The following is a 12,430-nucleotide window of genomic DNA, read 5'->3' as shown; positions in this document are numbered from 1 at the left end:
GCTTCCTCCCCTGCCCAGGAGCTGTGGTTTGTTCTGTACAAGGTCAGACACTGGGGTGAGAGAGACAGAGCACAGGGGGGAGACAGCTCAAACGGGACAGCTGATGAGGGGAGAACACAGCACAGGAAGGAGAGAGACAGCAGACAAGGGGGAGAGCACATGGGGTAGAGAGGTCAAAGAAGAGAGCACAGATGGGAGAAGTCAGCACATGGAGAAAGAGAGAGTGGATAGGTGGGTGAGCACATGGGGGGGGATTCTCAACGCTGCAAAGCCTGCCCCCATCGTGACATTACCACCCTCTTGATGCGATAGCATCCGGCCTCCATCTAGCAATAGTATAAAAACAGATTTAAAAATAGGTGACAAACAGGAAAGCTGACAGTGGGCGAATTTGCAAATGTATCACTTTAGGGTGTTTAAAAATTCAAGTCTTGTGCCCTTAGACTTCTTCCCATGTGAGTATATGATGCCGCCCTGCAGTGCCCACTAGTACCGCCGTGTTTGGTAACATTTTTACTCCATTGCTTCAGAATCCCATTGACTATTTACAATACACAGAAAACCCGGCTGCCAACCTTTCTGCTATATGGCGGCTTTTTTCCAGGATATGTTATGTGCTCATTAACACCAAGTCACTCTCACAGTTATCGCTGTATTTTCATTGTAAACACAGAAAATCTTCAGGAGGTTGACGCTGAAAATTAATTTTAAGGGTGAAACATGACTGATTCTTTCCGCAGAAGGTACAAAGGGTAAGGACTGTGACGTAGCCAGACAGCAGGAAGATGGTTTGGCCGATTGCCTCGTTTGCAAATTTTCTGGCAAACTTAAAAAATAAATAAATCAAAATGTATAAAAAAAAAAGTAAAAAATAAAAACCACACCTCCACGTCGCTGGGTGTTAGCCCTTACTCAGGGTTACATTTTTTGCAGTGGCTTCTGATTGGAGATCAGATTTACTGATGACATACTGATGTAGCATTTGGTAAACTAATGCACAAAAAATTATACCAAGTTGCAAAATGTTAACACTTAATGCAACAAAAGCCATAGAACTCTTAGGTGGTGGGAAATCTTGCTGAGTCGTAGGTTTTTCATTTTAAGGGCAGTCTCAAACGTCTATATAATTCCGGTACCGGAAAAAACAGTGCCGGAGCTATCCGTGTCTGTGTGGATACGTGGTACATCCGTGTGGCAACAGTGTGCCGCATCAGGACCACACGGACGGCCGCCAGGGAAGAAGCTCTACAGTAAGCGCTGTTCCCTGGCGGCTGGTGCTGAACGCGGCTGTCATTCTTCTCTCCTGCTCTGCCGGCAACAGCATGCTGCATATGCACCGATTGCTCGAGAGGTGAGAGATGGGTTCATCCATGGAAGATATGTTTCTGCCCCAGCTCCTGCTAAGTTTGGATGTTTTACATAAGGTGGTTTGTGCTTGGTAACGTACAGTTGTGGGAAGAGCATTTGCCCCCTTCCTGCTTTCCTATTCTTTTGCATGTTTGTGACACTTACATGTTTCAGACCACCAAACAAATGTAAACTGTTCCAAATTATTATGCAAAAAGAGTTTAGGAGTGATAAGGTTAGAATTTTTTTGTTTGTCATTTTAACTCATTGATGTGTGTCAGGGCTCTTTATATCACTGAAAGCAATTGCAGATACCTGTGCACATTAGTTTGGCAGGTGTGTCCAAATAAAGGCAAGACTACTTAGGAAGGCTGCTCCACATTATTAAGCAGCCTACATTTTTTGCCAAAATGGGAAAGAAAAAGGATGTGTCGGCTGCTGAGAAGCAACAAATTGTGGAGTATTTAGGTCAAGGCATGACTACAATCAACATTGCCAAGACACATCATCGTGATCATCGCACAATCAAGAAGCATTGAGCTGATTCCCAGCTCACACGTGTGCATGCTGATAAGGAAAAATTGAGGACTCTTTCCAACAGGCAATTGCGTCAGGTTAAAAGAGAAGCTGCAAAAATGCCTTGTCAGAGCAGCAGACAAGTTTTTGAAGCTGCTGGTGCCTCCAACGTCCCCGGAACAACAAGATGCAGGGTCCTTCAGCGGTTTGCAGCTGTGCGCAAGCCATCCTGTCGACCACCTCTATCCACTGCACACAAGCAGAAACGGCTCCAGTGGGCCAAACGATACATGAAGACTGACTTACAAACTGTTCTGTTCACCGATGAGTGCTGTGCAACGCTCGATGGTCCAGATGGATGGAGTGGAGGATGGCTGGTTGATGGACACCCCATGAAAACACGGCTAAGGTGTCAACAAGGAGGAGGTGGAGTAATGTTTTGGGCTGGAATCATGGAGAGAGAGATTGTCGGCCCCTTTAGGATCCCTGAAGGGGTAAAGATGAACTCCATAATCTATGTGGAGTTTCTAAAACAGCACTTCCTGCCATGGTTCAAGAGGAAGAACCGTGCTTTCCGCAGCAAGATCATTTACATGCCTGATAATGCACCGTCTCATGCTGCAAATAACACATCTGCATCTCTGGCAGCTATGGGCATAAAAGAGGACAAACGTATGGTGTGGCCACCATCTTCCCCTGACCTCAACCCCATTGAGAACCTCTGGAGCATCATCAAAAGGAGTGTCTATGATGGCGGGAGGCAGTCCACACCTAAGCAACAGCTCTGGGAGGGTATTCTGTCCACAGGCAAAACAATTGAAGCACAAACCATCCAAAAACTGACAAATTCAATGGACGAGAGAGTTCAGAAGCTACTTTCGAACAAGGGGTCCTATGTGCAAATGTAACATCACCGAGAAGAAAGTTTTGACTTGAAAACTGTTTGATTTCATTTTGTAATAAGCTGATAATGCTGATAACTCCACAATTCACCATTTTTTTGTTCAAAATAAAAAGGTTGAAAACTCTGCTGTGCATAATAATTTGGAACATGCATTTTGAGTGTTTCTTATTTTTAAAAATATACTGTTTTCATAGGCAGTTTGTTCAAAAACATTGCAATTATACTAGAATATTAGATGACTGGAAAATAACAATGACTGCAATTCATATCGGTAATTTAGAGAAAATATGAGGAAATATTTTTTGCATAATAATTTGGAACACAGTGTATTAGACAAAGATAACACAAGTAATCACGAGATGCAGTTTATAAATGAAGGTCTTTATTATTAAGGGAAAAAGAAGTCCAAACCTACAGGGCCCAGTGTGAAAGAGTGATTGCCTCTTAAACAAGGCCCCGGCACTTGCCATACTTACCTCTCCCAGCTCCACCGCTGCAGTGTCTTTCCACGTCCTCTGTCTGTGACGCTTCAGGTCAGAGGGCGCGATAATGTGACTAGTGTACGCCGACTGCCTGAGCAGTCACAGTGCATAGAGCCGTAAGACTGCGACGCGGATGATTCTGGAGCAGAGCAGCGGCCAGTGAGGAGAGGCGAGTATTTCATTATTTTTTTTGTTTGGAGCAGTATATGGGGAACATCATATACTGTATTAAACATTATATGGGACCCATTATGTATAGAGCAATATATGGGGTTCATTATAGTTATGAAGCATTATATGGTGCTCATTCTGTATGGAGCACTATGTGGTGCCCATAATACTGTATGGAGCAATATATTTGGCTCATTATTCTGTATGGAGCAATATATGGGGCTCATTATTCTGTATGGAGCACTATATGGGGCTCATACTGTATGGAACAATATATGGGGCTCATTATTCAGTATGGAGCACTATGTGGTGCCCATAATACTGTATGGAGGACTATACTGTCCAGTTTCCGACCAAGTGTAGAATTTACAATAGATATCACTCATGTGATGTAAGTAGTAAGTAAAATCTTTGGCATTTTACTTTACCTATATTTCTATGGCATATCTGTGCATCATGAATTGTGGTATGTGCTAAAGGGGCCCACAAAAACCAGCCCAGCCCCTAAACCTAATAACTGGATGGGCCGCCGTTAGCAACAACTGCAATCAAGCATTTACGATAACTGGCAATGAGGCTTTTATAATGCTCTGGAGGAATTTTGGCCGCTCATCTTTGCATAATTTTTGTAATTCAGCTACATTGGAGGGTTTCCGAGCATGAACCACCTTTTTAAGGTTTTGCCACAGCATCTCAATTGGATTAAGGTCAGGACTTTGACTAGGCCACTCCAAAGACTTTAATTTTGTTTTTCTTAAGCCATTCAGAGGTGGACTTGCTGGTGTGTTTTGAATCATTGTCCTGCTGCATAACCCAAGTGCTCTTCAGCTTGAGGTCATGAACAGATGGCCAGACATTCTTCTTCAGGATTTTTTGGCAGACAGCAGAATTCATGGTTCCATTTACCACTGCAAGTCTTCCTGGTCCTGAAGCTGCAAAGCAGCCCCAGACCATCACACTACCACCATATTTTACTGTTGGTATGATGTTCCTTTTCTGAAATGCTGTGTTGCTTCTACACCAGAAGCAATGGGACATACACCTTCCAAGAAGTTCAACTTTTGTCTCACCAGTCCACAGAGTATTCTCCCAAACATCTTGGGGTTCATCAAGATGTTTTCTGGAAAAACTGAGACAAGCCTTTATGTTTACTGTTCAGGATTTTTTTGTGTCTTGTAACTCTGACATGCAAGTCTTTTTTGCCCAATCTCTTTCTTTGTCATTTGTGGATAATGGCTCTCACTGTGATTCACTGGAGTTGCAAAATTTAAAAATGGCTTTATCATCCTTTTCAGACTGATAGATCTTACTTTATTTCCTATTTGTTCCAAAAGTTCTTTGGATCGCAGCATAATGTCTAGCTTTTGAGGATCTTTTGGTCTTCTTTACTTTGTCAGGCAGGCCCTATTTAAGTGATTTCTTGATTGAAAACAGGTATGGCAGTAATCAGGCCTGGGCGTGGTTAGGGAATTTGAACTCCGCTTCCCAAACGTGATAAACCAGTTATTTTATGTTTTAAGTGGGTGGGGGCAATCACTTTTTCACACAGGGTCCTGTAGGTTTGGATTTCTTTTTTTCTCCTTTAATAATAAAGACCTGCATGTAAAAACTGCATTTTGCATTCTCTTTGGTCTAATATTTAGATTTGTTTGAACGTCTGAAACATTTAAGTATAACAAAACAAGCAAAAGAGTAGGAAATCAGGAAGGGGGCAAATTCTTTTTCACACAGCTGTATGACTTTTTAGAATGGTTTAGTGTGGCCTGATCGTGATGAGCGATTGTATGAAGTTTTGCTTCCCCCATACATTCCTGTATGCTTGCGTCAGCATATATGGTCGGTGTACCTTAGATTAAGACAATGTTGTTGGCCAAGGTAGTGATGTTTGAAGACTTTGATTGTCTTGTCTTCTTGCTGGTCGCCCATTTGCTCTTCTCACTTTATCTTCCCTCAACGATCTGGCTTTTCTCAATGTACTTCTGAGGATTGACGGTGGTCATTCTTGCTTTTATATCTGCCAAGTATAGGTGAGGAACAAATTGTTTGGTTGTCGTTATTCTCAAATGTCACCTTCAGACCATAACCATCAGAACTTATTCTTTATTGTTCCATTTTTGAAACTCTCACCAAAACAAAGCCTGGAAGTTTTCTTAACCCTGTTTATTCGTATAGACACCGTAAGTAAATACAATAACAAAAAATAAAACCGTGATCCATTTTGGGTTGGACTAAGTTGGGAAGATCCGATGCAAACATCTCATCATAGTGCAGATGGGTGAGATTGACATGAGGGTGTCCCCTAATGTATTTGGTTTTGGTTTGTGGAACGCTGAGTATCCGGAAAAGCTGCTGCCGAATTTCTTCTTCTGAACCTTGCCTTGTGAGTAATATCCACAGGAAATAAATTACTTATCTGTTATCATTTATGACACCATGTACAATTTAGTGTCTCAGCATTTAACTTCAGCCCTGGATTCAGCTAGACAGCCATCTTAAGTCTTGGTGAAGTGTGCTCGCTCGAGTAAGATTCGCCTCTCGATCAATTTGGAGCATCTTTTCGTTGCTATGTGCTACGGCAATAAATTTCTCATACATTTCTGTGTTAATTTAAATCACTTTTGTTGTGTAAAAAATGATTAATTTGTCTGGCACATCCCCTCACGGTTGAATACTGACTGCTTGTCAAAAATATGGTGGATCTGTCTTAAAAACGTTAAAGTCAAAAATTATTCCGACATTACAGTTTAGTTTTACAAATAGGCATAATTGTGTTTTGCGCTCAACTCTGGCACTGTATTAAAGAGGACCTGTCACATGCCCAGAATTAATAAGTGAAATACCTTGTAAAAATCCCTAAGCTCCCCCAATGCTGCCGCGCTGTTCCATTTTGCATTGTGTCACTCCTTTGAAGAGATATTCATATTTGCTTCTTCTGGAGCACAGTATGTGAAGTCTCTGCTTTGCAGTCCAAGTCGGTGTTTCTTCACACTTTCTTTTGGCGTGTGTGGTTTCACTCCTCTTCTTCCAGATGCTGTCAATCGCAGCTGAGCAAATGATCTATCAGTCTCAAACGCAGCTGAGCCGAAATTGGCAGACAAGGAGACAAGGCTGTTTTGCTGAGCATTTCTTCAGAGATTTCCCATGCTACGCTCAAGAAAAACTAAATGTGAATTTCTTTGCAATAGAGTGACGCAGCGCAAAATGGAAAACCGTAGAATCAGGTGAGCACTGGGATTGCTACACAGGATTTCACTCAATTTTTGAGCAGGCTACGGGTCCTCCTCAACTGGGGGTCAAAGGATTAAGGCAATAGATACAGGATAACAGTTTGCTAAATTGTTTGGGACTTTTAGATGAATATTTTACAAAATAAGTATTCTTAGTTTGAGTCCGAATATTCCATGGTTGATTTGCAGGAAAATTGCAAAATGTTTCAGGTCAACAGAGCTAAAATTTTACCTTCTTCACCCTTCTAAACCATTCACTTATTGATTTCTCATTCTTAATTCCCAGCGAGAAGCATTTTTCTCCCATTGATGTCACCAATTTCTATATATGGAGAAGACTTTGACCTGTAATAAACCTTTCCATCCATAGTCTGCTTCACATCATGATGGAGGAGTAATCTGCAAATCCATTGAACTTCCCCCGAAAGATTGTTGTATTCAACCATTATAGTGAAAATAAACTTCCTCTCTCAAACCTCGTATAAAAAGATTCCCAAAAACAATGAAAATCTGTAAGTAAGAAGCCAGAAATCTCTCTAAAAAGGATAAGAACCAGGCAGACAAACAAGCCGACCTTTCCACAGCTGTAGCTTCTGGGTAAGAAGCCTTAAAAAAACAAACAAATAATTGCCGTCATTTTCACATTATTGGTGAGGACTTGCCTAACTAGTCATAATGAAGAGCTTCCCAGATCTCTTTACCCATCAGATGATGTATAAAAATCAAATCACTTTCCTTTTTTCTGTCTCTGCAGTTTGCTGTTCCACACAGTGATGAATGGGGACGGCTTGCCCGTACTTTGGTTGAGATCCGTGCCAATCGCGGCGACGGGGAAGAAGAAGCCGTAGAACTCGCAAGCTAAAATCGCCCAATGTATGCCACAGCCAGCACAGTATCTATAAATGAACGTACCAATTTCTCCATTATTTTTGCTGTGATCTTTCAAAACGCTGACGGTTTCCCTCCACCTTCAGCTTCTTGTTTAAACAGTGCACATCGCAGCCGAGACATCCTGTCGTCTCTCTATAGTGTGCAGACAATCTCCACCTCTAATCTCCTGTCCTTCCCTCGTCTACAAATATTTCACACTGTGCCAGTATTTTAATTAAATGAAATATATCAGAGCCAGCAAGTATTCATGTATGAAAAAAATCATGGTTCATAGTTATTGCTCCAGTAGAATGACACATGGGCTGGCTCGTTCAAGCCCCAGACATTAATATTCTTACGAAACATGGGAATGAGAGCGCCTGCAAGCACAAAATCGCTGGCAAGGGCGAGCAACAAGTTCTACATTTTTCTTGATCGGTAGCACTAGAAGTCGTAGAAAGATGAGCTCTCCGCTTAAAGTGCTCAAACACTTTCCATAACTGTTGACCGACCATACCCAGGACACATGTAAGCTCAACTTGGCCAAGTTTGCTTGTTTTATTTTTCCAATGTGGAGTAAGACTTTTGGTAGAAAACACAATGATTAGTCTTTGAAAAATCAACATGCCCAATCTTTTGGATGACTTTTGTAATACATATTAAGAGCCTTTAGTTTATCAGAGCAGGCTCGAAATGTGACAACCATTGTCGTTTGCCTTCATCCTCTCTTCCTGGCAGCTTTAATAAAAGGTTCTCCAGTGATAAATCATATATATGAATCTGGGCTCATTACTCATGCATAAAGGTAATTTAATGGAACAGAACAAAATTGTTTTTGAATTCTTCGAATAGGTCCTCAGTCAGTGTTGGTCCAATCTCTAAGACCGCCATTGAGTAGTACAATGTAGACATCGCAGCCTCATAGGTGAATGCGATGAGCTACAATACCAAGTCCAACCACTTATACAGATTAGCGGGTCAGCCTACGTAAACAATGTGCTGATCGGCAGGTGTCCCCGGAGGTTGGACATACACCAACTAAACATTGCCAAAACATAGTATATTCAAGCCTAAGAAAACCCTTTCAATATTCACTGGAATTGATCTTTAAGGTGGATGAGACACTCTGATCCGCATGCAGTGTATCATAACAAGGTCTATTAAAATAATTAGATCATGGTTCTGCCCGATGATGCCTCATACAGGCCTCAGCTATGGCACAATAGAGTGATCAAGTCTTAGCCACGTAAACCTCAGAAGTGGGATAGCACAGGAGAAGTAGGGGTCCTCCCGGTGCCCTTAGTTTCATCAGAAGACTTGACTCTTCCAGACATATTTAGAAGTAGTTCTGGCATCAACTGTTTTAGAACTACAAGGCCCATCACGGTCTGGCACTTAGAACGCTAGCTTGCCTACTGCTGTCCTATGAATTCATGCTTAGCTAAGGTATATTAAATCCATTCAGAGCGAGATATGATTGTATACAGATGTGTTTTCCCGAAATTGAACCAGGCTGAAGACCTCAGATGTGGTCTCTCACTTGGGTTTTTTTTTTTTTTTAACTCTACATTCACATTCTACGATCTACGCTGCGTCGTATTTATTGCGGTCGGCTTCATGGAACTTATTTATTTGAAATAATAATAAACGATTCTTTACCATGAACATAACGAGTCCGGCCTTATCTATAATCTGCTGCAAAGACTGCATAATTCTCCCCCCCCCTTCCCCGAAAAAAGGGGATTATAATAGGCTGTTTGTACAAGGACTAGGAAGTCGAAGGGAATAGGCTTTCAAGCAGCCATTACTTCAGAGCATTGGAGCAATATTTCTTAAACCGTTTGGGCGCAGTTGATTTCATGGAAGGTTATATTAACAGATTGTGGTCCAAGAACGACACCGGAGAGACCCATAAAACATAGTTAAGAAATGCCTTACAGATCGGACGTTTCCTTCATAGGATAATATACGAGGGCTGGATGTTTTTTTTTTTTTTTTTTCCTTTAGCCTAACGCACAAGAACACAGTTCATATACTACATCGGCAAGAGACCGAAAACTTCAGCCTTCGGCTCGTACAAAAGGAAATGCTTAGAACAGCCAAACTTCATGTCACTAATCATTTATGTCCTAACTGGCGGCTCCTCATCGGCAGCGGGAGATAGACGGGTTATTTCCTTGCATTATTTAACTTCTTTTACAGGTAAAATGTTTATTTTAGGAAGTGGAAAAAAATATTAACTTTGGTTTAGGCTGCCCCCGCACCCCCAGACAACATAACAGGAATAAACAGAGCTGTAACTTTTAGCTGCCGGGTCTAAATACAAAATCTTTATCTAGGACCCCAAACTCACCATTGTGCCATTTAGTATACTGGTTTCTTCCGTGGTTTTTGGGCCCATGTGCAACTGCTACATCTGCACCCCCTATCACTACACCCCAGGGTAAAGCTAATAAGATGGAAAGGATACCAAAATGGCTCAGAAGTAGCCTTGCCTCACTGAGGTTCTCGGGTCAAAACCCACCAAGAACATCTGCAAGGAGTTTATATCTTCTCCCCGTGTTCGCGTGGGTTTTCTACAGGTTCTCTGGTTTCCTCCCACGCTCCAAAATCATAGGGAATGTAGATTGTGAGCCCCAACGGCCATATGAAAATTACGGATGCTGCATAAGGAAAATTATTGAAAAAAGGCAACATAAGTTTACAATACTTTTATGACCATAACCCTCCATAAAAATATTCCTAAGTTTCCAGATCCTATTTCTGAAAACCTATTTTTTTTCTTCTTACATTCAAGCTTAGCCACAGCCCGTATTCTACGGCATCTTATAATTTGGTAAACCAATACCTACAAAAATAGTTTGGAACTGGATCTTGAGGTGTCCCAGCTCTCAGCAGTGAAGGGCACAAGGGTTTCCCAATCTTGAGGGAACAATGGCCAACACAAATATCCATTACTACGGATGCCTTTACTATATTTCAGGTTATGTTGCTTCCGAAACTAATGAATCAGGGAGGCCTTGTCCGATTTTTTGAAGAACACCTGAAGTGATGTTGGCAGAGCAGCCTACTACTGTGAATTAGTGAAGTTCGATATATATGGACCTGTTATACTGAGGACAAACACCAAAGAGATTTTTCCTAGCATAATCGGCAGTAGTGATGAGCAGACCCGTTGGAAGTTCGAGCTCTGGTACCCAACTAAAAATTTATTCCAAAGTTCGGTTCGGGAACTAGAACCCAAACCCTATTAAAAATAATGGTAACTGGAACTTTTGAGCTCTCTCTCTGACTTCCCTCGGAACTCCGAACATTGCAACAGACTTCTGGGATAAGTCAATGTTCGGTATTTAGCACTGGACACCATCTATCCGGTAAACACCACTTTTAAGTTCGGGTTTGCTCATCTCTAGCTGCCACCATAGAAGTATGACATCTCCGTCCCGGATTTTCTTTAACAATATGGCTACGTTCCCACAATGAGTATTTGGTGTATTTTTTTTTTTTTTTAAAGTTGCTGATTTTCTCCACCTTTTAGGTAAATTAAGTTACCCCCCCCCCTTTTTTTTAAAAAAAAATTGTGATCCTATGATGAAAATCCGCACAAAAATCAGCATATCCTCAAGAGAACTTGACATGTTGTGGATTTGAAACACACACACTGCAGGTAATAAAAAGCAAAGTGGGCATGAGATTTCTATAAATCCCACTCACTTTGCGGAAACTAAGACGCTACGTTGTTTTTTTGAGCAGTGAAAATATGCAACGTCAAAAACTCATCATGGGAACTTGGCCTAAGGGATTCCTTAGAAGCCTGAAAGTTTCTATATAATTTAACTAACAATCGACATGAAGTTAAAGAAAAAACATCTTTACTGTTGAAGTTTAAGAGTTGACGACACGGCTACTTTCTGGTCTCTCGGACAAGATGAAGTCGCTGTGTTTTCTGTATTCACTCATCACAGGAACTATGAGGCCCAACAACAAACATTGATGGAGGAGTAATGGTCACAGGTAATTTTTTTAGATTGTACTTTTGGCACTATACATTCATGGATGAATTGTTCTTGTTGCCACAAAATATTAATTCAGACACAAGATGGCGAAGTGTGATTCTTTACTTTGCGCAACGCATTTAGTCTTCTCCAGTGTTCAATGGTGGCTTGCTGCTCCGGACAATGCTTGGCTTTTTACATGACAATTTCAATTTTGCGTTCATTTGATGCATCTCGGGCCCATTAATCACATGAACAGTTGTCTGTACCGATATTCCTCGGTAAAAAGTTAGTGGCTCTAGAAGTTCAACTGGTCAAGGGTCAAAGTGGGTAAAGTCCTCAGTTGCAGGTGTGACATCTAATTAGAAACATTTTCATTCTTGAAAATTGCACTTTCCTATGTCCAAATCAGTTCCACCAAGCTAAAATTTTGGAAAACTTTGGCACGTCCTAAACTATAGCACTGTATGATGGAGACATTTCACTGATAGTCTATGGAGACTTCATTCTTCTCTGCAAGCCATGATTTTGGTGAACATGGACAACCCCAGATCTAAAAAGGAAGGGAGTTTGGTGAGGAGAGGGCGGGAGCGTCTACATATTTTTGGTTGTGTAGTGCAAATCAACAGAAAAAATAGACAAAAATGTGCAGACGATACAAAGATTGTCCTCTGTTCTAGTTTATTAGACTCGCATTATGACTTCTGACATTTACTGCATCGTTAAAATAAAAATTAAACGACCATTATCGATAGCTAGAAACGGATTAACAGCATCTCGTACACAAAGACAATTGCTCCTAGGATTAGACTGTAGATCTCAGGAGACGACCACCATCAATGATCATCACAAAGGATATTGGTCAATTGCGAAAATGTTCCGGTCAGCATAATTCCTGACAAATGATAAAAAAAAAAT

The 12,430-nt window shown here is 41.3% G+C and overlaps 1 protein-coding gene across 4 annotated transcripts in view; it reads left to right on the top strand.

The window, feature by feature from the left end:
• Positions 1-8,288, top strand: part of DYNC1I1 (dynein cytoplasmic 1 intermediate chain 1) — a 463,207-nt gene extending 454,919 nt beyond the window's left edge. For all 4 annotated transcript variants that reach the window (XM_073582093.1, XM_073582090.1, XM_073582089.1 and 1 more), the window contains one exon: positions 7,402-8,288. In XM_073582093.1, coding sequence (XP_073438194.1) covers positions 7,402-7,509 — 108 coding nt within the window. In that variant the 3' untranslated portion in view covers positions 7,510-8,288. The remainder of the gene's footprint in view (positions 1-7,401) is intronic.
• Positions 8,289-12,430: the final 4,142 nt, after the last annotated feature.

The sequence above is a fragment of the Dendrobates tinctorius genome, unplaced genomic scaffold, assembly GCF_039654945.1.
Source record: "Dendrobates tinctorius isolate UK_male_01 unplaced genomic scaffold, ASM3965494v1 ptg000070l, whole genome shotgun sequence".
Lineage (NCBI taxonomy): Eukaryota > Metazoa > Chordata > Amphibia > Anura > Dendrobatidae > Dendrobates > Dendrobates tinctorius.
The sequence above is the reverse complement of the archived record's forward strand: the minus strand, read 5'-3'. Positions and strand labels throughout refer to the sequence as shown.